The 24,250-nt window shown below is 55.2% G+C and overlaps 3 protein-coding genes across 3 annotated transcripts; all 3 read right to left on the bottom strand.

The window, feature by feature from the left end:
- Positions 1 to 1,132: 1,132 nt before the first annotated feature.
- On the bottom strand, positions 1,133 to 7,706 carry CDK5RAP1 (CDK5 regulatory subunit associated protein 1). Its single transcript, XM_063172349.1, has 13 exons — positions 7,466 to 7,706; positions 6,774 to 6,877; positions 6,277 to 6,311; positions 5,496 to 5,596; positions 5,154 to 5,364; positions 4,317 to 4,437; positions 3,807 to 4,037; positions 3,456 to 3,553; positions 3,291 to 3,346; positions 3,045 to 3,175; positions 2,028 to 2,177; positions 1,487 to 1,627; positions 1,133 to 1,363 (listed from the first exon to the last, which is right to left on the bottom strand). The coding sequence occupies exons 1-13, from the start codon at positions 7,704 to 7,706 to the stop codon at positions 1,283 to 1,285; spliced, it is 1,701 nt and encodes a 566-aa protein (XP_063028419.1). The 3' UTR covers positions 1,133 to 1,282.
- Positions 7,707 to 8,711: 1,005 nt separating this feature from the next.
- Positions 8,712 to 15,552, bottom strand: LOC134426946 (bactericidal permeability-increasing protein-like). Its single transcript, XM_063172348.1, has 15 exons — positions 15,438 to 15,552; positions 14,518 to 14,617; positions 13,782 to 13,910; positions 13,207 to 13,362; positions 12,768 to 12,831; positions 12,271 to 12,334; positions 11,739 to 11,830; positions 11,399 to 11,575; positions 11,141 to 11,200; positions 10,848 to 11,015; positions 10,501 to 10,568; positions 10,232 to 10,274; positions 9,818 to 9,881; positions 9,248 to 9,324; positions 8,712 to 8,993 (listed from the first exon to the last, which is right to left on the bottom strand). Exons 1-15 carry the CDS (start codon positions 15,550 to 15,552, stop codon positions 8,946 to 8,948), a joined length of 1,425 nt encoding a protein of 474 aa, XP_063028418.1. The 3' UTR covers positions 8,712 to 8,945.
- An 837-nt stretch (positions 15,553 to 16,389) lies between these two features.
- Positions 16,390 to 23,665, bottom strand: LOC134426945 (bactericidal permeability-increasing protein-like). The gene is made up of 15 exons (XM_063172347.1): positions 23,509 to 23,665; positions 22,589 to 22,688; positions 21,848 to 21,976; positions 21,219 to 21,374; positions 20,803 to 20,866; positions 20,306 to 20,369; positions 19,770 to 19,861; positions 19,429 to 19,605; positions 19,171 to 19,230; positions 18,878 to 19,045; positions 18,531 to 18,598; positions 18,262 to 18,304; positions 17,848 to 17,911; positions 17,278 to 17,354; positions 16,390 to 16,671 (listed from the first exon to the last, which is right to left on the bottom strand). The coding sequence occupies exons 1-15, from the start codon at positions 23,621 to 23,623 to the stop codon at positions 16,624 to 16,626; spliced, it is 1,425 nt and encodes a 474-aa protein (XP_063028417.1). The 5' UTR covers positions 23,624 to 23,665; the 3' UTR covers positions 16,390 to 16,623.
- Positions 23,666 to 24,250: the final 585 nt, after the last annotated feature.

The following is a 24,250-nucleotide window of genomic DNA, read 5'->3' as shown; positions in this document are numbered from 1 at the left end:
ACAGTGCTGTCTGTGCAGATTCACTTCCTGAGAAGGGACTCAGCTCTGATAATAAACAAAATGTATTTGTTTCTTGAAGCCTAATGAATATTCAGTGAACCATGCTGTTTTCAAAGAGAAACAATTATAGCCCAGAAAGAGCTGAGCAGGAGAGGTGTCTTTCGAGCAAAACCTTTTCACGTTTATTTTAAAATTCTGCAAATTCATATTGTGACTGCCCTGCTACCAGCTGTTCCTTCAAAACTGGCCACTGGCTTGAGCCTTTTACAAGGATTTATTTTAATGACATGATTATCTGTATGAAAAGGGGTGATCCTTTCTCACATCTCAGTTTACTCACAAGTGCAGGTCACAGGTCCTTGTTTGAATTTCACAGAGCAGGCTGGAATGTGACATTGCGCAGCCAGGGTCAGCTGCAGGCTGATGAAAACAAGGAACTGTCAGATGCATTTGAAGAACTTACTGGCCATTTAAATCATTCTCTTGGTAAGCAAAGGGAAGGACATCCATAGATGTTTGGATTACAAAACTGCACCCCATGTTTTAAGCAGCCATCTCTTCCCACACATTCGCCAGGCCTGGAAACAAGGAAATCTTCTCCAGACAAGATCCAATCCTCCCCAGTACCAGGGCAAGGCTGCATTCCTTCAGCCCCAGACACAACAGATTCACTGGAGCACGTTAAACACCATTTTTCATTCCACAGTCCAGTGCCACATTCCAACACACAAGTGTGGTGGGGGTTCTTGCATCCCCTTTCCAAGCATTTTGCCAATATTTTGAAAGAATTAATTAATCTTCTGTTACTTCAGGCCTTTCTACCCTTTGACAGTACTCCTGTCACTCTCCAGCAGCTACTGGGGCTGTGTTTTGTAGGTACTACCAGCTTTTGCAGCTCCTAAATTCAGCTGAGCTCATAGGAAGGAACTGCTCTGCACATCCATCTCAGGCTGGGCTGTGCCAGAGGACATGATCACAGTCAGAGGACAGACCTGCAGCACTCTGAGGGTGGGACAAGCCTCAGGGCAAGTCAAAATACACAATCTCACAGTACTTGGATTTTGCAAGTTCACACACAGCTTCTATCCCTTTGAACCTGCACACACTATGACAGATAACTTGGCACCAAAGCAAAAATATATATGTATTTTATTATTCCATAAATAAATTTTAATATACATATATATCTTCCTGGTTCTACCATATCTCTCCACCTGACCACAGTTCCTTGTTTCTTCGTGGAGAACATGTGCTGCTTCCACCCAGGGGCAGCAGGGATCCCTCAGTGAGAAGCAGCAGCACGGGACAGGGTGGTCCGGTAGAGCGGAACTCCCCGCAGGGTCTGCGAGCTGGCAGAGGTCACCTGAAAGAAACAGCACAGGCCTTCAGGCACTGGGGAGGATCCATTCTAATTTTAGGCTCTTCTGGCAGCAGCTGCCCTAGAGAACAGCACTGAGCAAGGAATTGAGCACTGCAGGTAGGTCACCTTCACCATCACATAGTCCCCGGGCTGGGCCCTGCCTGGAGCCCCGGGCTCAGCAGCATCCTCCAGCTCGGCGTCGGGGAAGATCACCTTGATGTTGCCATCGTTCCTCCCACACAGCTCCGAGGCAGAGCGTTTGCTGGGCTGGAAAGAGGACAGGGAACATTACCTGCATGGCAATTGCTCTGATTCACTGCTGGGCTTTATTGCCTCAGGAATTAATTGAGCACTATTGATGGTATTAAACCCACATTAACCAAGCCCTGGAACAGATCACTGTGTCCAGAGCTGCTGGGTGACACTCACACACCAAAGCACAAATTCTGTGCTTGGCCAGAGATGCATCCCTAACTGATCCCATTCCCTGTGCTCAGCTCAGTGCTCTGGCAAAGTCAGGCTGTCTGTTTAAGTGTGAAGAAATGGTCTTGGGAGTCCTGGGATTACAAGGGGAAAGTGAGAAGGGAAGGCAGAAGTGGCGACTGCTGTGCACAGCCTCAGATCCAGCAAGAAAGGAGGAGGACAATTCCATTCCAGGCCCACTCACCCCTTCCACCAGCACCAGCTGGGCCTGTCCCACCAGTGCTGTGTTGGCCCTCGCAGCCTCCTCCCTGAAGGTGGCAATGAGCTGCTCCAGCCGCCGCTTCTTCACATCTGCGGGGACATCGTCCTGCAGCCGGTGATGTGCCCGTGTCTTCTGCACACACAGAGCCAGAGCAGCCCCTCAGCACCCAGCCTGAGCCCAGAGCCTTGGCTGAGCCCAGCCAGCCCCACTGCTCCTCCAGCAACAGCTTCCCACATTCCAACAGCATTTCAGTTTGTATCACAAAGGAACTATTCCAGTGCCAGCCATGCCCTCACGCTCCTCACATCTTTCTTCTCCACCTTTTAGGCAGAAGGTCTGATGCAGGGCACTGAGTATCAGTGGCTGTGAAAGAGTTTTGCAGCTCCTGTGTGGGATGTGCCTGTGCCTGTCTGTCCATAGACAGGCAACAGATTCTACTACTTCCAGTCTATGTACTGAATGGTGATCTAAATCCCTTTGCTTCCTTAAGTTTCCCAACCTTCTGTCCTCTTCCCCAGCAGTATCATACACTCTGGAGAGCATTCTAATGGAGACTTACCAACTACCCACTCTTCTCATGGAAATACCTTCTCAAAAATTCACCACTTCTCTCCAGACTTGACTGACAGACCCTCATAGCTGGGCTCCAGCCCAGCACCATCAGCACATTCTTCATCAGCAAATAATGTATTTGCAGCCTCTGCTGACACAGTTGCTTCCCTGCAATGACCCTGGAGCATCCCCAGAGCCAGGTCATTGAGCAGTTACCAACCCTGACACTCCTACAGAGAAGCTGGAAGCCTCCCAGGCAAAATAGCCCTTGCAGAACCACATACCCTACAAGTGCTACCCGGGACAAACAACATCTACCAGCATACAAGTCTTTGGGTATGATTTTCATCAGCTTTTTAAAAAATATGTTATTGTGAGAAATAGCACTGAGGAGTTTAGGGGACACAGCCAGAGATAACAGCCTTCTCCACCAGTGCCTGCACTCACCTGTCTCATGCTGTAGGCAAAAAGGAAGCCAACATTGTAGCGGACTTCCCGCAGCAAGGACACCGTCTGCAGGTGATCCTCCTCTGTCTCTCCACAGAACCCAGCGATGAAATCACTGCTCAGGCTCACTCCTGTAACACAGATACAGCTGTACACTTCCCTCATGGAAGACAGGACTGCTGCACTTGGGAAAGGACAGTGAGATGCAGCCATGTCGAGTTCAGACCAAGCCAAAGGAACACGTACCTGGAATAGAGTCACGCACGTGGTGCACGAGCTCTAAATATGCTTCCCTTGTGTATCTGCAATGAACAGCACATGGATTTGCTAAATGGAAACCCACAACATCAGTGAGGAGAAACCAGCAGGCAAAACAAAGGGCAGGACACAGGGCTCCTCATGGTGACCCACCCTCGCCGCATGGCCTCCAGGACTCGGGTGCTCCCACTCTGGGCTGGGAGGTGCAGCTGTTTGCAGATGTTGTGTCGCTCCTGGATGAGCTGCAGGACCTGTGGTAAGTGATCAGATGTCTCAGACAGCTTAACTGTACCTGGGTGCCAAGGGAAGAGTACTCCCTGATTAAAAGCCAGCAAACTGCAAACCTGCCAGCTTTAGCCCCAACATCCAACTCCCAGGAGCTGCTGTTCCCAGTTTGGGAACCCACAATCTCTTTGTTTGGGAAGGCAGCACAGCCCATACCTCACACTTCAGAGCTGCCTTGCTGCCTGCAAGCAGAAGCCAAGGTGTTTATTTTACACTTGCCTCATCGGGAAAATCCTTGGGGTGTGGAGAGGTAAAACGGATCCTCATTTCTGGATCAATCCTAGAGACCTGGTCCAGCAGGTGAGAGAAGCGCAAACCTCCCGCTTTGGCTTTGTACACTGTGCTAAAGCCACGGCTGAGGGCTGGGGCAGCCACTGACTGAAACTGCACCTCAGACAGGTCTCGAAAGCTGTTGACATTCTGACCCAAGAGCGTCACTTCTTTCACTCCCTACAAAATATACAGAGAGGAAGAAATATAACCTGGGCAGGATGGCTGAGCTGCAAGGGCAGCCATGGTTTTACTGCAAGGAGTTTCTGACAGAAGCCCTCCCATCCCTGTCTGTCATGGAGTATTACAAGGGGACTCCAAAAGCCAGTGGTGGAGCCCCACCACAACCTCATCTCTGCAGATAAAGGCACAGGTTACAAGTACCACAGAAAACATTGTTACCAAGAACCACCCTTCCTCCCACAGGCTTGGGACAGGTGGGAGGAGGCTCTGCCTCACCTGATCCGAGAGCATCCTCACTTCCTGCAGGATGGAGGCGATGGGGCGGCTCCTTTCCCGGCCGCGGGTGAAGGGCACGATGCAGTAACTGCACATGTTGTCACAGCCCCGCATGATGGACCTGCCCAGAGGAAAGCACAGGTCACCTCCCTCCTGCAGAACCATCCACACTGCATCCTGCCCAGGATGAGCCCAGAACTGCTGCCTGCAGCCAGCTCCACACACACACCATCCACACTGGATTCAGCTTGCCCTGAGCTAATGCCTCCTGATTTTTCATGCACATTTCCAAGAACGCTGGAAAAAGCTAATGAGGCACAGACTGCCACTGCAGCCTGGCAGTGATCAAAGATCTTTCAACATCCCACTCTTGTAGAATGACACTGTCCTTCCACACACTACAGCCACACTGAGCAGAGTCTGATTTCATGTCTGACAATGTTATCACCAAAACTAAACAATCAGAAGTTACAATGAGTGGAGCATTAGAAGACGGAATAGCAGAACCTGGGGCAGGGGACAACAGAAGGCCGGGGATGAGAGAAGCATGGACTTCAGGAAGAGACAGTGGCACAGAAACCACTCAATGCAGCATCAGGCTGAGAGTCAGCATTCCCAAAGGAGAGGGAGAGAAGTCCACAACAGCCAGAGCTCAGGGCATGCTCTCCAGGGCTCAGTCACACAGCAAAGCAACAGCAAAAACAGACACACACACACTCTGGGAGACAGTGCAGCCAGGCACAGCATCTCCTGGGCAGCTGCTGTCACTGACACATCTACTCTGCACAGATTTCCAAACCAGAGCCACGGAAACAAGCACTGGGAAAAGGTACTCACACAAATGCTGTTGTGCCACCTGCACTAGTCTGGACAGGCAGAATGTCAGCATAGGTCTCATCCAGGGACAGCAGGACGTTGGCAGCTTGCTGGCCAGACTCTGCCACTGCCAGCAGCCGGGGAAGATCACGGTAAGCATCAGGGCCTGCCACGACATCGACCAGCTTCTCCCTGTGCAGAATCTCCTCCTTAAGCCTCTCAGCCATGCATCCTGCCACCAAAGGAGAAGGCTGCTCATGAGGCAGTGCTCTCTGTTACTGCCCTGCAGCCCTTCCAGCTGCTTTCACCCCAGGCCAGGGGGGCTGCTGCCAGCGGGACTCAGGCCATGCAGCCCGGCCGTACCCAGGATCCCGACGCGGAGCGGAGCTCGAGCCTGGGGCCGCCGGGCCTTCAGCGCCTTGAGGTGCTGCAGACGGTTCCAGATGGCCTGCTCTGCCTTCTCCCTGGGGACCAGCACAACGGGCTACTGCAGCTGCTGCTCCTGCTCTGAGCCCCAGCCTGAGCGCCCAAGTGCTCTGTCAGGAGAATTCAGCTAAAGCAGGCAATCTAATGGCACCTGAGAGTGCGTTTGTGGTGTGCGGATTATGTCTTGGCTCTGTCTTATCTGCTATCACTTTGCTTGCCTGAGAGCATCTCCACTGCAGAAACACTTTAGGGACTAAGCTCTTGGGGACAAAAAGTGCCTTGGCCACACTACAAGGTACCCTGCAAGTGACAATGAGCATTTGGTGTCTTCTGCATTCAGAAAAAACAAGGAAAGTTCCCTTTATATCAAGTTGCCCCTAAACATATTTCTCACATTTTTAAAGTACAGACCCTGTACTAGAGAGTCACTTCAAGAGAAGATAGACTATTTTAAAATAAAATCATTAATTGTGCATGTCTCTCACTGCCCATGGCATGTACACAGAGATTATACTACCAAAGAACTTCCCACTACCCAGAGAAGCAATTCATGGCATAATTAATGTTGTAAATCATAGCACCAGCCAGCCCTACCCTCAACTAAATAGCCAGTTTTATACCTGCATATTCCTTTCCTCATGCAACATCTTTATTGCCTTGGTTTTCAAATGGTAATTCCTTAAAAAGTGTCCCAAACCAGTGACAAACATCTCCTTACCTCACGGAACAGGTGACAAGAAGAACCACATCTGCCTAAATCAAAAGCAACAAAAAGAGAAGGATCTATCAAAACCAAACAATAAATTCTCATGCCCTGCCCAGGAAACCTAAAGATGTAGACTCTAAAACTCACTTAACTCAGGGAAAAAGACCTACCTGAGTACACAGAAGATTTCAACAAAAAGAGTTGCAAGAAAGAAACAGAAGACAAGCAGAGTCTTCACTAAATGGTAAAAGTAAACTCAAAGAGGAGACAGGAGGATCCTGCTGTGTCCAATCCCTCTCCAACTGAGACAGAGCCCAGTAGTTTAAAGAAAAAAGACAACCCACAGCTTTCTAGCACACTTGTTAAGCAGCTTCCTTCACTTCACAGAACTCAGACTGCAAACCTCCTAACATCCCCCAGGGTTGCACTCCAGAGAAAAGCTGGGACTTGCAGGCACAGCCAGGGCGTGAGGGCTGGGCTCCAGGAGAGCTGCCAAGGTGCTGCCTTACCTCGCTCAGCTCCTTTGTCCTGGCATAGCCATTCTTCTGCAGGATGGCCCAGACGATCTCGGTGTCGCTGACGTTCATCTGGCAGCCGTAGGTCTCCAGGTACACTGCAACACAGGCCATGTGACACAGGAGCCTGCTCAGCTCCCATCCACAACCTGTCCTAGCCCCTGCTCTGCAGGAGCAAGCCTCAATCCCACCACTGGAGCCAGGGAAGCAGCACCAAAGCTGCCTGCACCTGCAGCCCACAAGGGATAAAAAAGGGCAGGCTCTGGGAAACTCGTGTGCTCTGCAACACGGCAGGGCTGGGCTGTGACTGCAGAGCAGCAGCTGTGTCCTTACCGAGATACAACACTCGGGGCAGTGAACGCCATCCCCGCCAGGGCACTCACTACCCGTGCCACAGCCCCACTGACAGCCCAGCACACACTGCGGGCAGGCGCCAGAGCAACCTGCTCTCTGTCCAACGCCGTGGTGGTAGAACACACACGACTCTGCAGCCAAGAACTAAACTTTCTAGCGTCAAAACACCCTCAGGGCCCCAAAAGCAAACAAACATCCCATTTTCCCCACTCTGCTCCGACTGGGAAGCACCATTGTCTGCACCGGCCTTACGGCTGCCCTTGACCCGGCAGCGAGGCCACAGCAGGGGGTTCGGCTGACCCCAACAGCTCCGACCCCAAAGACCCACAGACCTTTCGGGGCACCGGGGATAGAGCCCGGCTCAGGCGGCAGCTCTGCAGACGGTCCCGGCTGCCCCGCGGCAGCTGCCCTCAGGAAGTGCCGTAGGTCGGGCCCCGCAGGCAGCGCAAAGCCGCGCCACGCCGGCCGCTGTCCCGGCCCGCAGCGCGCCCTGCGGGCGGCCCCGCTGCGGGGAGCGGCCCCGGGCGGGCGGAGCAGCCCCGCCGCCCGCAGCGCTCGGGCCCCGGGCAGCATGGCCGCGACCGGGGGGGCGGTTTGGGGGACGGACCGACCGGCTGGGGAAGGACCGGCCCCACCGTGCGCCGACAATGCGACTCCGCCGCCGCCTCCGCCCCTCGGCGCCGCGTTCCGCCCCGCCGCCATTCCGGGCCCGCCCCACTGCTGGGCGGCGCCGCCGCGGGAATCACAGAATTAACTAGGCTGGAAAAGAACTCCGAGGTCATTGAGTTCAGCCTGTGACCCAGAAGCACCATTTCAGCTAAACCAGGGCGTTGAGTGCCATGTCCAGTCTTCCCTTAAACACCTCCAGGGACGGGGACTCCACCACTTCCCTGGACTGCCCATTCCAAGGTTCAATGACCCTTCCTGTGAAGGAATCTTTCCTAATATCCCACATAAAAGTCCCCTGATGCTGCTTAAGACCATGTCCTCTTATCCTGTCCGTGTTCCCTGGGAGCAGAGCCTGACTCCCGCATGGCTGCTCCCTCCTGTCAGGGAGTTGTGAGGGTGAGAAGGTCCCCCCAGAGCCTCCCTTCTTCCAGGCTGAGCCCCCCCAGCTCCCTCAGCCTGGGATGCTCCAGCCCCTTCGCCAGCTCCATTGCCCTTCTCTAGACATGCTTCAACACCTCCATGTCCTTCTTGAAGTGAGGGACCCAGAACTAGAAAAAGGACTTGAGGTGTGGGCCTCACCCACGCCAGGGGGACAATCCCTTCCTTGGTCTGGCTGCCTTCTGGCTACAGGCCATGTTCATAGAGGCCAGGAACTCCTTGACTTTCTTGGCCACCTGGTGCTCATGTTCAGCTGCTATTGACAGCAACCCCAGGGCCTTTGCCACTGTGCTTTTTTCCAACCACTCTGCCCCAAGGCTGGAGTGAAGGCAAAGGACAGTGGGACACAGGTGCACCATGGTGCCTCGCCATGGCCATGGAAACAGCCCAACAAAGTGGCCCTGATCCAGCTCCCGCTCCCATCTGGTCCTGTGTGGCCCAAGGTGCAGACAGTGACACCAAGAGCAGAGCCCCAGCACCAACGCCTTTATTGCTGCTCAGAGGGACGAGGGGAGGGGGTGGCCCAGGGCACGGGACCCCCAGCTCATGGTAGCACCAGGTGAGGCCCCAGCAGGAGGATGGAGGGTGCAGGCCAAGGCAGCAGTGCAGGACAGTGGCACGACTGGTTGTCTTCGGCTCAGGCAGGGAAGGGCAAAGTGGTGAAGGGAGCAGATTTAGTGCTGAAGGGCTCTCATCACCACATCTTCATCCCCGGGGCTGGAAGCGAACGTCTGCTCCAAGCAGTAGGAAATTCTGGGAGAAAGAGAGAAAGTGCTGGGCTGCTACAGCTGCACTGCCCAGCACCCAGCACATCCCTGAAGGCAGAAGGGATTGGGACATGTGCTCTGGTTTGCTGCTGGGCCATTGGGATCTCAATGAAGAGCACCCTCCCATTCATCACTTTCCAGCACAGCTGGGGGAACTGGATTTGGAGGCTGTGCTGGTCAGCAGGGCTTTGTAGGCAGCAGATGGGCCCCAGCTGGAGCCGGCTGCTCCCTCTCACTCACCTGGTGGAACCTCACAAGGATATTGGAGAGCTGAATTCTGTCCAGAAGTGGCAAAGGGAAACCCTCATCTAAGCGGGCTGGAAAAGACAACACATGTGTCTGCATTGGGATGGCAATGGGAGTCAAGGGAGCGCAGAGCACTCAGAGAAGGTGTCCCCCTCCTTCCCCCAGCCCTTTCCTCTCCTCCACTGCTACTGGGGCAGGCAGAGGAAACTCCTGCCAAGCTCCACAGAAGGGCTGCCTGTTGTGCCAGGACAGCCCCCTTGGCCACTCCTGCCACCAGCCCCACTCTGGTCTGAGCTGCTGGCGAGGCAGGAGATGCAGGGATTCGGGGAGAGGGTCTGGAAAGCATTAGGATCTGCACAGGGCTCATATTTTCCATTGCGTTTGCTGCTGGGAGCCTGTCAGAGCAGCAAGAGGCTCCCTCCGCTTCACCGCCGCCTCCTGCACGCACTTTGCCCTGCATCAGCCTTGGCAAGGAGGATTTAATGAGTGAGCTGGGACCCCTTGGATGGAGCAACCTGAGTGGAGGGTGCTCCAGCAACCCCATTCCCCTCAGTAGGTTCTCACCATTAAGATGTGGCAGGAGGACACTGGAAGTCAAGTAGTTCATAATGGACTGCACAAAATGTACCTGGGGAGTGGGGAGAGAGGGAGGAAAAGCTTTAGCCTGCAGGACAGGAGACATGCAGGTACTTCAGGATAATTAGACAAAGGAGATAAAGAGTGGAATGGGCACACACTTTGCCAGAGACCAGCAGCTTTGTCTGCTCCCTGTGGCAGTGTGGGAAATGTTTGGGGTGAGAGCAGCAATGGATCAGGCTCCACATCCCTTCCCAGCCTTGCAGGCTGAGGCAGGAGGTGGCTGCAGGATCAGTGTGGGGTCCCATGTTGGGAGGCAGCGGGGAATGACTCTCTGTCCTTGCCCCCAGCAGGCTGCCAGCTCCATGCTGGGGGCTCTGCTTGTGGTCAAGGAGAGCTTACCTGGAAAGTGCCAACAGCTGAATCCTTCAGAGAGAGCCTGATCCTGCACAGGGACAGAAGTGGTGCTGTGGAGGATGTGCCCAGGGAGGGAGCGATTCCACCCACCCATGGCCATGCAGGTCCCACTCCCTCCAGCCCCAGCTCATTCCTTCCCTGCACAGCAAGGCCACATCCCAGACACCTTCCCATCCCCTCTCTGGCCCTGGGCACCCAAAGCGGAAAGACCCCCAGCCACCCCCTGCCCAGGCAGTGGCTGCTGCCCTCTGTACCTGCCCACATCCAGGCTCCCAACAATGCGGCCGGATCTCACGTTGATGACAGCGGACACGTTCCCTGTCTGGGGAGAGAGCACAGAGCTCTGGCAGTGCTCACCCCACCTCAGCCCAAAGCAGACACCAGGGGAACGGCTCTGACCAGCTGAAACACACCACTGCCCATCCAGGGGCGTGTCTGCATCCAGCATTAAACCTGGCATTTGTCAGCTCAGGAATTGTTCACCTGGGGACACCCTCACTGTGCCTGGACAGCACCTGGCAGCCCCCCTGGCAGGATCTGGGCAACAGGACAGGGCACAGCTCAAAATCCCTTCTGCCCCAGCACCACAGTCTGAACTCACCAGGCTGAGGAGGAAGAGAGGAGCCAGCCTCGAGCTGGGAAGGATGGCATAAGCCTGGACATCCACAATGGGCTGGAATGAGATTCCTCCTTCTCTAATAGTCAGGAATGGAGCAGTGGGAGTGGACACCCTGAACTTCATTGGCATGTTTGGATACTTCTCCTCCAGCTGTGAGGGAGTAAGGAGAGGATGGGAATGATGGCACAAGCCCCCAGTCCTGAGGGGAGAACACCTGGCACAGAGCAAAGCCTGTGTGTGCAGGAGCTCTGGGCAGGCATGGCCAGATTGCTCACCTGGGGAATGAAGGCTGAGAAGAGAGAGGTGTTCAGCTTGAATTCTACATCCTTTGGGATCTGCAGGGAGAGAATTGTCACACTGGGGCAATGTGGCACAGAGGAGCCCATGGCATCCCCACATGCTGCCATATCTGACATTCTCATCCCACAGCCCCCAGCTCTCTCACTGGGGCTTCTCCAGGATTGCTGGCTGCTCCCAGAGCTCCTCAGCAAATGGAACCTCTTTCCCAGCCCTGTGCCCTTCGTGCCACTCACCATGGCCTCTGTGATTTCAAAGACCAGTGCCCCAGCCTCATGGTAGGCAATGCCAGCTGTGTTGAAGAAGTAGCTGGAGGCTCCAAAGTAAACCATGCGCTCGTGATCCGAGGGGAAGGCCAGTGGCAGCGGTGAGAAGGGCACGGGGGAGCGGTGGGCCAGGGAGTAGAATTCACCCTGGAAGGAGGGAGAGAAATGGAGAAGGGCTGCAAATAGCAGTGGGGCTCACCTGCTGACTCACGCTGGCCAACAGCATTTGCAGCAGGTACCAAAACCGTGGTTCCCACCTGCCTTTGGCAACGGCATTGCCAAATCAAGTGTCTCCAGTGCTTCCTCTCACCTTCAGGTCTGCATCTAGGGACTGGGCAGTAGGTCTTGGGGGTGCCACCAAGGTGTAATTTATCCCAATCTTGTCATCTATCCTGGCTGTGACTGCAAACACAAGGAAGAGAGGTGAGTATGAATGACATGGTTGAGAGCAGGTGGCCCCCACTGGCATCTGGGCAGTGCCATGATCGGGTTCCTCGTGCTTTAGCTCACTACCAACTGCTCCTCTGCTCACTTCTGCTAGGAAGCAAAAACCCCCACTTTTACCGTGACTTTTCTCAGCCATCTCTTGGATCTGAGGAATGGCCATCATTGCCAGTTAAAGTACCCTACGCCCTGACCAGCCCATGGGCACAAATCCTGAAGGAATTCCCACAGCCAGACAGGACACCCAATGATTTGTATCGTCTGAGAAGGTGCTCCTCAGCTCCCAGCTTGTGTGCCTTAACACCCGGACATGGGGAGCAGACACAAATAAAACATTCCTCATGGCTGGGAAAAGCCCGGAAGAACTGCTCCTAAATCCACACACAGCCCCCCAGTACCTGGCAGTGTCTGGATGTACGTCTGGAGCTCATTGTGCACAGACTTGGCCACATTGTCACACACCTGTGGGACAGAAAGGCCACAGAGCTGAGCAGGGGCAGCTGGGTCACAGCCACGCTCCCAGCTCCATGACAAAGCTTGCTTAAGTAAATGAGCACTGTGATGATTGTCTCCATTCATCAGGCAGCACATTAAGTGTCCAAGACACAAGCAGGGTTTATACCTACAAGCAATACCTTGCACCAATTCCCCTCAGCCCAGCTCAGCTCTGGGGAGACCCTTGGAAGGGGAATCTCATGTGGCCCATGCAGGAATGAACAGTGCTGAGCAGCCAGGGCGTGGCCAAGAAAGAGCAACAGTGAGGTTTAACCCACCCACAGGGGTGTGCTCTGGCTATATTTCTATCCATATACTTGATCCTTTAAGGACATTAACTAGAAGCGAGGACTAAAGACAACCAGGAATCTCAGGAACCTGCTGTTCAATGTTCACATACCATGGTCTCTAAATGCTTCTGCAACAGGGACTTATTACCCTTCTTGAATATGTTGTAAAACCACCTGCGGAGAAACACAGAGAGAAGCCCTGGCTAGCTCAGATCCATACTGCAAAAGTATGTGCCCAGGAAAGGGAGACAATAGAGAACATCATTCTCAAGCAAGATCCCGGGAACATCATTCCCACACTAAATTGGCATCTGGCTTTGTCCCAGGGTTTACATTTGAAAACAGACTCACTGGTAAACCCCACCCACCCCCTTAAATGTGCAGCCACAGCAGGAGAAATTCAGGCCAGATTTAAGACCAGGCAAGCTCAGATTTGCCAACAAGCTACTCCTTACAGGGAGTACATTTCAATGGCAAAGCAACATTCCCATGGCATTCCCATATGGGCTAACACACAGCATTTCCAGAGCTTCCAGTGAAGTCACATACGCAAGCTTGCCTGAAAAGTGCAACCCAACTTTGGAGGCGCGGGCACTGCAGTCTGAGGTGCTGATGGTGGGCTTCCCACTGGTGTCACTGCCCAGCCTCAGGATAAATTTGATCGAGATATTTTCTACCTTCAGGTCAAAAGATCCAGGTCCCTTGCTGCAGGGAGAAGGGGGATAAGAAAGGGAAGTTTGTAAATGCCAAGCTCTGGTGAAGAGACCTCAAATCTACTTGAGGATGCATCAATCTGGATCAGTCTCCCCCTTGTATGATGCATCCAGAGGAGATTGGGAAAGTGTCTAAATTCAGGGGAACCAAATTTCACTGGCACATAAACTAGGACAGGTAACCTTTAAATAGAGGGAATGAGAGCACATAGGGGTGGTGGAAGAGACCTGAGGGCCCATGTATAGCTCACCGTTCAAATGCCTTGTTCCTGCCTCCCACTCTGTTTTATCTAGGGAAGTAAAGTGACAGCTGCCCAAAACACAAGGGAGAGGAGAAAAAACCTGTCCAATTCCAGAGTGGGAGACACAGAGTGGGTGCCTGAATAGGGAGAGGAAGAGCTGGCCACTCACATAAAGAGAAACTTCACCCAGCAGTCCCCGTCCAGCTCAACAGAGGCATTGGAGATGGAGACCTGCAGGCCCACGTTGGAGATTGGGGTAATCCGTGAGTGTGGCAAGTGGAAACTGGGAATGTGCAGCCTAAAAATATAGAAATAAAAAGTCATGTTAGAGTGGTTCCACACTCCCAAGCACAAGGCGAGAGAGGGAGGAAGGGAGACAATCAGAGAAGGAAGAAGGGTGAGCAGGATGGAGTCACTGCACTGGCAGCATTTCCAGCTGCAGTGCTGCTGCTCCCAAGCTAGGCCAGGCAGGGTCACACAGAGCAGACTGGCACCTTTGGGAATGTGGCCCTTGCAGCCACCCAAGGCAGCTCCAAATGCTGCACTGCAGGAGCAGAGAGGCACCTGGGCAGCAGGGAGCTGGCATTTCCACAGGCACTGGGCTCCTGCTTCACATAGGAACGTGTGTCCTGGTCCTACAGGCAAGGTCACCTCCACTGCCCAGGCTTTGATTGCACACAGTCCACCCATGCCAGAGTGCCATGACCCCAGTTCCATTTTTCCCGTTGGGCAAGGAGTAAAACAGGAACCAAGGACATGGCCCACATCTCAGGGAGCTGTGGAGGGGACAGGATGGTCCTCACTGCTCTAGGTGCTCTCCACCATCACCCAAACCTCCATTCCATTGCCAGGGTCAGGAAGGCCGTGGGTGGCTCCAGGCCACTGGAGAGGCTCACAAGGCTTACCTGGAGAGTGAATAGTGCAACTCCCCCGATTTACCCGAGATGTTTGGCAGCTTCAGCTGGGCCAGCTCCTTCTCCAGGATCGCAATCCCCTGCTGTTGGGCTACAGGGACACAGGGACAGCGTCACTCCACCATTCCACCACTCCATCCTTCCAGCCACAGGAGCTGCAGCACACACTGGGCATGCAGCAGAAGGATCAAAGGAGAGATCCAGGTGATGCTGCCTCCCAGGCTGGCTTTAAAGCAAACCTCCATGCACAGAGCCCTGAGAGCACCCAGGCAATGCTGCCTGGTGCCCTGCTTGCAGCCCCAGGGTTAGGTGGTGGCTGCAGAAAGGAGGGAGGTGTCCTAGTCCTCACTGTCCAGGCAGTGTGGTGGGTGAGATCTGCATGAGGTCTGAGGCACTGGGATGCTCTGTGTTTCTCACACAGTGCATTTCAATCCATAACTGTGCTCTGCTGGAGCTGGGCTCTGCCTGCCTCGATAAAACCAGCATGGGGCCCATCCATCTCTGTCACTGCCCCTCCCTAAACTCCCCAACTCCTCTCTCCTCTGCAGCTCCCTCCTCTAGGGCTCACGGCTTGGATGTGCTGTGGGACCAGCACCCTCCTGCTGTGCCAGCCTCCCACACTGCCTGGCTGCAGCTCCCTGACACCCCACAGGGCTGGGCCCCTCTGCAGGAGCTCCATCAAGCCATGGCATGGGGGGCAGGCAGGTGCAGCAGGGAAAGCCCTGGCCGATGGTGCATTTGACACCCCTGTCCAAGGATTTCCCCACCCTGTCCCTGTGCTCCTCACATGGGCACCCATGGCCAAGGATCCCCCATCCCGCCCCGGGACCCTGCACTTCTCACAGGGTACCTGGCTCCACACCTCTGCCACCAGCACAGCTGTCAGGAGAGAAATGAGAAGCAGAACCCACCGTAGTCCAAGCCTGCCTGGGTGATCCTCACCACGAAGCCGGGGTTGGTGGCGGTGGTGAGTGCCAGGCACAAGGTCAGTGCCCCACAAGCCACAGCCACGGTCTGCATTCCCATCCTGGCTTTCCACAGTGCCACGTTGTGCAGGGCTCTCCCAGCCCACACCACCTTTATATCCCTGCCAAAACAGGAACCTTGGGCAAACGTGGTGTGAGGAGCCACGGGGGCCCCTCTGGGATTTCCTGTTTGGCCACCACCCTGCTCCACTGTGCTGCTGGCACCATGGGCACATGGCCCAGCACATAGGCACACCTGGTGCCTCTCTCTGAAGGCAGGGAAGGAGTAGTGGAAACTGGGAGGCAACAGCCCCGTTTCCATCTCTCTGTCACTGCCAGCCTCGGAATTCCCCGGGCAGCTTGTACCAGTGCCAGAGGCAGGACTGCTGCTGCTCTCCAGCCTCACATTGGCAGGTGTATGTGGGCTGGGAACCATGATGGAAAACCCGTGGACACAGGAAGAAAAGTGAGAGCAGCCTGCCTGAGTTTGGAGAGAACTCGGACAGAGAAGTCTTCAGCCCAAAATAAAACCTCCCTTACCCATTTCCAGACAGGACAAGTTCATTGTTGCCCATAGGACTGGGCTGTGGTCAGGACCAGTGACAACTGATGCTGTCCCTATACCTACAGGAACTTCAGCACAGAGAGGTCACGGTAGGCATCAGAGCCTGCCACGACATCGACCAGCTTCTCCCTGTGCAGAATTTTCTCCTTAAGCCACGGTGTTTTTTCCAACCACTCTGCCCCAAGGCTGGAGTGAAGGCAAAGGACAGCAGGACACAGGTGTACCATGGTGCCTCACCATGGCCATGGAAACAGCCCAACAAAGTGGCCCTGATCCAGCTCCCATCTGGTCCTGTGTGGCCCGAGGTGCAGACAGTGACACCAAGAGCAGAGCCCCAGCACCAACGCCTTTATTGCTGCTCAGAGGGACGAGGGGAGGGGGTGGCCCAGGGCACGGGACCCCCAGCTCATGGTAGCACCAGGTGAGGCCCCAGCAGGAGGATGCAGGGTGCAGGCCCAGGCAGCAGTGCAGGACAGTGGCAGGACTGGTGGTCTTCAGTTCAGGCAGGGAAGCGCAAAGTGGTGAATGGAGCAGATTTAGTGCTGAAGGGCTCTCATCACCACATCTTCATCCCTGGGGCTGGAAGCGAACGTCTGCTCCAAGCAGCAGGAAATTCTGGGAGAAAGAGAGAAAGTGCTGGGCTGCTACAGGCCCTGGCAGCTGCACTGCCCAGCACCCAGCACATCCCTGAAGGCAGAAAGGATTGGGACATGTGCTCTGGCAATCCCTGTGGCAGTTTTTGCCCCTGGCAGGCTCTGGAGGCATTTCACAACCACACCTCACTACAGCTTTTCAGCATCCCCATTGAGATCCTGCTTTGGGGTTTCCCCAAGCCCCCCCACAACAGGGGCTCTCTCTGCTCCCCTGCACCTACTACAGCTCCTTACAGCTGAGCAGGCAGGGGCTGCATCCCACCAGGCATCACAGCATCCATGAATGCATTGCCAGTCAGGGAGAGCAGGGATTTGGGGCTGACACTGCTATAAAAAGCAGCATTGGAAACTCAGACCCCAGGCTTAAGAACTGGAGAATGATGTGGTGTCATCCCAGACACCCAAAATGCAGCCAAGAAAAGCAGACATCTGGTTTGCGGCTGAGAGCTCCCGTCCATCACATCACGGCACAGCTGAGGGAACTAGATATGGAGGCTGTGCTGGTCAGCAGGGCTTTGTGGGCAGCAGGATGGGCCCCAGCTGGAGCCAGCTGCTCCCTCTCACTCACCTGGTGGAACCTCACAAGGATATTGGAGAGCTGAATCCTGTCTGGCAGCGGCAGATGGAAACCCTCATCTAAGCGGGCTGGAAAAGACAACACATGTGTCTGCATTGGGATGGCAATGGGAGTCAAGGGAGCACAGAGCACTCAGAGAAGGTGTCCCCCTCCTTCCCCCAGCCCTTTCCTCTCCTCCACTGCTACTGGGGCAGGCAGAGGAAACTCCTGCCAAGCTCCACAGAAGGGCTGCCTGTTGTGCCAGGACAGCCCCCTTGGGCACTCCTGCCACCAGCCCCACTCTGGTCTGAGCTGCTGGCAAGGCAGGAGATGCAGGGATTCGGGGAGAGGGTCTGGAAAGCATTAGGATCTGCACAGGGCTCATATTTTCCATTGCGTTTGCTGCTGGGAGCCTGTCAGAGCAGCAAGAGGCTCCCTCCGCTTCACTGCCGCCTCCTGCACGCACTTTGCCCTGCATCAACCTTGGCAAGGAGGATTTAATGAGTGAGCTGGGACCCCTTGGATGGAGCAACCTGAGTGGAGGGTGCTCCAGCAACCCCATTCCCCTCAGTAGGTTCTCACCATTGAGATGTGGCAGGAGGACACTGGAAGTCAAGTAGTTCATTATGGACTGCACAAAATGTACCTGGGGAGTGGGGAGAGAGGGAGGAAAAGCTTTAGCCTGCAGGACAGGAGACATGCAGGTACTTCAGGATATTTAGACAAAGGAGATAAAGAGTGGAATGGGCACACACTTTGCCAGAGACCAGCAGCTTTGTCTGCTCCCTGTGGCAGTGTGGGAAATGTTTGGGGTGAGAGCAGCAATGGATCAGGCTCCACATCCTTTCCCAGCCTTGCAGGCTGAGGCAGGAGGTGGCTGCAGGGTCAGTGTGGGGTCCCATGTTGGGAGGCAGCGGGGAATGACTCTCTGTCCTTGCCCCCAGCAGGCTGCCAGCTCCATGCTGGGGGCTCTGCTTGTGGTCAAGGAGAGCTTACCTGGAAAGTGCCAACAGCTGAATCCTTCAGAGAGAGCCTGATCCTGCACAGGGACAGAAGTGGTGCTGTGGAGGATGTGCCCAGGGAGGGAGCGATTCCACCCACCCATGGCCATGCAGGTCCCACTCCCTCCAGCCCCAGCTCATTCCTTCCCTGCACAGCAAGGCCACATCCCAGACACCTTCCCATCCCCTCTCTGGCCCTGGGCACCCAAAACAGAAAGACCCCCAGCCACCCCCTGCCCAGGCAGTGGCTGCTGCCCTCTGTACCTGCCCACATCCAGGCTCCCAACAATGCAGCCGGATCTCACGTTGATGACAGCGGACACGTTCCCTGTCTGGGGAGAGAGCACAGAGCTCTGGCAGTGCTCACCCCACCTCAGCCCAAAGCAGACACCAGGGGAACGGCTCTGACCAGCTGAAACACACCACTGCCCATCCAGGGGCGTGTCTGCATCCAGCATCAAACCTGGCATTTGTCAGCTCAGGAATTGTTCACCTGGGGACAGCCTCACTGTGCCTGGACAGCACCTGGCAGCTCCCCTGGCAGGATCTGGGCAACAGGACAGGGCACAGCTCAAAATCCCTTCTGCCCCAGCACCACAGTCTGAACTCACCAGGCTGAGGAGGAAGAGAGGAGCCAGCCTCGAGTTGGGAAGGATGGCATAAGCCTGGACATCCACAATGGGCTGGAATGAGATTCCTCCTTCTCCAACAGTCAGGAATGGAGCAGTGGGAGTGGACACCCTGAACTTCATTGGCATGTTCGGGTACATCTCCTCCAGCTGTGAGGGAATAAGGAGAGGATGGGAATGATGGCACAAGCCCCCAGTCCTGAGGGGAGAACACCTGGCACAGAGCAAAGCCTGTGTGTGCAGGAGCTCTGGGCAGGCATGGCCAGATTGCTCACCTGGGGAATGAAGGCTGAGAAGAGAGAGGTGTCCAAGCTGAATCCTGCTTCCTTTGGGATCTGCAGGGAGAGGATTGTCACACTGGGGCAATGTGGCACAGAGGAGCCCATGCCATCCCCACATGCTCCCATATCTGACAGTCTCATCCCACAGCCCCCAGCTCTCTCACTGGGGCTTCTCCAGGATTGCTGGCTGCTCCCAGAGCTCCTCAGCAAATGGAACCTCTTTCCCAGCCCTGTGCCACTCGTGCCACTCACCATGGCCTCTGTGATTTCAAAGACCAGTGCCCCAGCCTCATGGTAGGCAATGCCAGCTGTGTTGAAGAAGTAGCTGGAGGCTCCAAAGTAAACCATGCGCTCGTGATCCGAGGGGAAGGCCAGTGGCAGCGGTGAGAAGGGCACGGGGGAGCGGTGGGCCAGGGAGTAGAATTCACCCTGGAAGGAGGGAGAGACGTGGAGAAGGGCTGCAAATAGCACTGGGGCTCACCTGCTGACTCACGCTGGCCAACAGCATTTGCAGCAGGTACCAAAACCTTGGTTCCCACCTGCCTTTGGCAACGGCACTGGCCAAATCATGTGTCCCCAGGGCTGCTTCTCACCTTCAGGTCCAGGTCCAAGGACTTGGGTGTAGCTCTTGGGGGTGCCACCAAGGAATAATCAATCCCAATCTTGTCATCTATCCTGGCTGTGACTGCAAACACAAGGAAGAGAGATGAGTAAGGAGATCGTCAGGAAATATGGAATCAGATGGTCTCTACTGGCATCTGGGCAGTGCCATGACTGGGCTTCCTGGTGCATCATCTCTCTACCAACTGCTTGTCTGCTCACTTCTGCTAGGAAGCAAAAATCCCCACTTTCCCCCTGTCTTTTCTCAGCCATCTCTTGGACCTGAGGAGTGACCAGGGTCCCCCAGCTAAAGTAGCCAAAGCTCCTGACAGTCGGTGGGCATTCTGAAGGAATTCCCACAGCCAGACAGGACACACAGTGATTTCTCTCTGCTGAGAACGTGCTCCCCAGCTCCCAGCTTGGGTGGTGGAGCACCCGGAGATGGGGAGTGGACACAAAATAAAACATTCCTCATGGCTGGGAATCGATAGTAAGAGCTGCTTCTAAGCCCACTAAAGCCCCCCAGTACCTGGCAGTGTCCGGATGTACGTCTGGAGCTCATTGTGCACAGACTTGGCCACATTGTCACACACCTGTGGGACAGAAAGGCCACAGAGCTGAGCAGGGGCAGCCGGGTCGCAGCCACACTCCCAGCTCCATGACAAAGCTTGCTTAAGTAAATGAGGACTGTGATGATTGTCTCCATTCATCAGGCAGCACATTAAGTGTCCAAGCCACAAGCCGGGTTTATCCCTACAAGCATCTGCTTGCACCAATTCCCCTCGGCACAGTTCAGCTCTGGGGAGACCCTTGGAAGGGGAATCTCATGTGGCCCATGCAGGAATGAACAGTGCTGAGCAGCCAGGGCATGGCCGAGAAAGAGCAACAGAGAGGATTAACCCACCCACAAGGGTGCACTCTGGCTCTAGTTACATCCCTACCTCTGAGCCTTCGAGGACATTACCTACTAGTGGGGGCCAAACACAACCAGAAAACACAGGACCCAGCCTTCCACTGCTCACATACCTTGCTCTCTAAAGCCTTCCGCAACTTCCTCTCAATAATGCGGTGGAACAGGTTGTAAAGCCACCTGCAGAGAAACACAGAGAGAAGCCCTGGCTAGCTCAGATCCATACTGCTGAAGGATGTGCCCAGGAAAGGGAGACAATAGAGAACATCATTCTCAAGCAAGACCCTGGGAACATCACTCCCACACTAAATTGGCATCTGGCTTTGTCCCAGGGTTTACATTTGAAAACAGACTCACTGGAAAACCCCACCCATCCCCTCAAATGTGCAGCCAGAGCAGGAGAAATTCAGGCCAGATTTAAGACCAGGCAACCTCAGATTTGTCAACAAGCTTCGCCTCTAAACAAGGCCACATTCCCATGGCAGGTGGGCTAACACACAGCATTTCCAGACCTTTCAGTAAAGTCACTTACGCAAGCTTGCCGGAAAAGCGCACCCGGACGTTGGAAATGGTGGCAGTGCAGCCCGAGGTGCTGATGGTGGGCCTCCCACTGGTGTCAGTGCCCAGCCTCAGGATGATTTTCATGTTGACATTTTGTACCTTCACGTTGAAAGATCCATGTCCCTTGCTGCAGGGAGAAGGGGGATAAGAAAGAGACGTTTGTCAATGCCAAGGTCTGGTGAAGAGACCTCAGATCTGTTGAGGTTGCATCAATCTGGATCAGTCTCCCCCTTGTATGGTGCATCCAGAGGAGATTGGGAAAGTGTTTAAATTCAGGGGAACCAAATTTCACTGGCACATAAACCAGGTCAGATAACCTTTAAATAGAGGGGACTGAGAGCACATAGGGGCCGTGGAAGAGAGACCTGAATGTCCATGTATAGCTCTCCCTTTCATGTGCCTTGTTCCTGCCTCCCAGCCTGTTTTATCCATCATATCTGGGGGAGCAAAGTGGCAGCTACCCAAAACACAAGGGAGAGGGAGAGGGAAAGGGAGAGGGGGAGGGAGAGGGAGAGGGAGAGGAGAAAAAACCTGTCCAATTCCAGAGTGGGAGACACAGAGTGGGTGCCTGAATAGGGAGAGGAAGAGCTGGCCACTCACATAAAGAGAAACTTCACCCGCCAGTCCCCATTCAGCTCAGCAAAGGCGTTGGAGATGGAGACCTGCAGGCCCACGTTGGGGATCGGGGTAATCCGGGAGTACGGCAAGCGGAAACTGGGAATGCGCAGGCTAAAAATATAGAAATAAAAAGAAAAGTCATGTTATAGTGATTCCACACTCCCAAGCACAAGGCGAGGGAGGGAGGGAGACAATCAGAGAAGGAAGAAGGGTGAGCAGGATGGAGTCACTGCACTGGCAGCATTTCCAGCTGCAGTGCTGCTGCTCCCAAGCTAGGCCAGGCAGGGTCACACAGAGCAGAGCGGCACCTTTGGGAATGTGGCCCTTGCAGGCACCCAAGGCAGCTCCAAATGCTGCACTGCAGGAGCAGAGAGGCACCTGGGCAGCAGGGAGCTGGCATTTCCACAGGCACTGGGCTCCTGCTTCACATAGGAATGTGTGTCCTGGTCCTACAGGCAAGGTCACCTCCACTGCCCAGGCTTTGATTGCACACAGTCCACCCATGCCCAGAGTGCCATGACCCTGGTTCCATTTTTCCCCTTGGGAAAGGAGAAAAGCAGGAACATTCACCAAGGACAGGGCCAACAGCTCAGGCAGCTGTGGTGGGGACAGGACGGTCCTCACTCCTACGGGAGCCCCCAACCTCCCCACTCCTCCTGCCCCTCAACTGTGTTGGGGGGCAGTGAGTTCCTCTAAGGCACTGGCGAGGCTCACAAGGCTTACCTGGAGAATGAATAGCGCACCTTCCCTGATTTACCCGAGAAATCTGGCAGCTTCAGCTGGGCCAGCTCCTTCTCCAGGATCGCAATCCCCTGCTGTTGGGCTGCAGGGACACAGGGACAGCGTCACTCCACCATTCCACCACTCCATCCTTCCAGCCACAGGAGCTGCCGCACACACTGGGCATGCAGCAGAAGAATCAAAGGAGAGATCCAGGTGATGCTGCCTCCCAGGCTGGCTTTAAAGCAAACCTCCATGCACAGAGCCCTGTGAGCACCCAGGCAATGCTGCCTCGTGCCCTGCTTGCAGCCCCAGGGGAAGGTGGTGGCTGCAGAAAGGAGGGAGGTGTCCTAGTCCTCACTGTCCAGGCAGTGTGGTGGGTGAGATCTGCATGAGGTTTGAGGCACTGGGATGCTCTGTGTTTCTCACAGAGTGCATTTCAATCCATAACTGTGCTCTGCTGGAGCCGGGCTCTGCCTGCCTCGATAAAACCAGCACGGGGCCCATCCATCTCTGTCACTGCCCCTCCCTAAACTCCCCAACTCCTCTCTCCTCTGCAGCTCCCTCCTCCAGGGCTCACGGCTTGGATGTGCTGTGGGACCAGCACCCTCCTGCTGTGCCAGCCTCCCACACTGCCTGGCTGCAGCTCCCTGACACCCCACAGGGCTGGGCCCCTCTGCAGGAGCTCCATCAAGCCATGGCATGGGGGGCAGGCAGGTGCAGCAGGGAGAGCCCTGGCCGATGGTGCATTTGGCACCCCTGTCCAAGGATTTCCCCACCCTGTCCCTGTGCTCCTCACATGGGCACCCATGGCCAAGGATCCCCCATCCTTCCCCGGGACCCTGCACTTCTCACAGGGTACCTGGCTCCACACGTCTGCCACCAGCACAGCTGTCAGGAGAGAAATGAGAAGCAGAACCCACCGTAGTCCAAGCCTGCCTGGGTGATCCTCACCACGAAGCCGGGGTTGGTGGCGGTGGTGAGTGCCAGGCACAAGGTCAGTGCCCCACAAGCCACAGCCACGCTCTGCATTCCCATCCTGGCCTCCTGCAGTGCAGAGCTATGCTGGGCTCTCCCAGCCCACACCACCTTTATATCCCTGCCAAAGTAGGAACTTTGGGCAAAGGTGGTGTGAGGAGCAACAGGCGGTGTCCCCAGGACTTCCTGCTTGGCCACCACCCTGCTCTGCTGTTCTGCTGGCACCATGGGCACATGGCCCAGCACAGAGGCACACCTGGTGACTCCCACCCAAGGCAGGGAAGGAGCAGTGGAAACTGGGATGCAACAGCCCAATTTCCATCTCTCTGTCACTGCCAGCAATCCCTGCCTGTGGCATCCTCAGTGGAGCAGAGCTGGGTTTGGCAGTGGCAGCAGAGCCTGACAGAACCACATGTCTGCAGCCTGCCCCCAGAAAAAGCGGGGAACAGCCTGGGCTGCCCAGGAGCAGGGTCCCAGCCCTGCTGCTCTCCATCTCTGTCCCTGTCCCACAGCTCTCCTGGCTACTCTGTGAGCTGCACCACAGACCTGCCAAAGGCACCAGAACTGCCTTGGGGCACAGCAGTGGCTAAAGAAGACAGGTCACAGCTTCTCACCTCATGTGAGCAGATCCCAGGGACCCCACACCCAGCAGGGCTGGCAAAGGAGCACCTGCCTGGGCTGGGCAGC

Source organism: Melospiza melodia, chromosome 19, assembly GCF_035770615.1.
Source record: "Melospiza melodia melodia isolate bMelMel2 chromosome 19, bMelMel2.pri, whole genome shotgun sequence".
Lineage (NCBI taxonomy): Eukaryota > Metazoa > Chordata > Aves > Passeriformes > Passerellidae > Melospiza > Melospiza melodia.
This window is presented reverse-complemented; position numbering and strand designations above follow the sequence as displayed.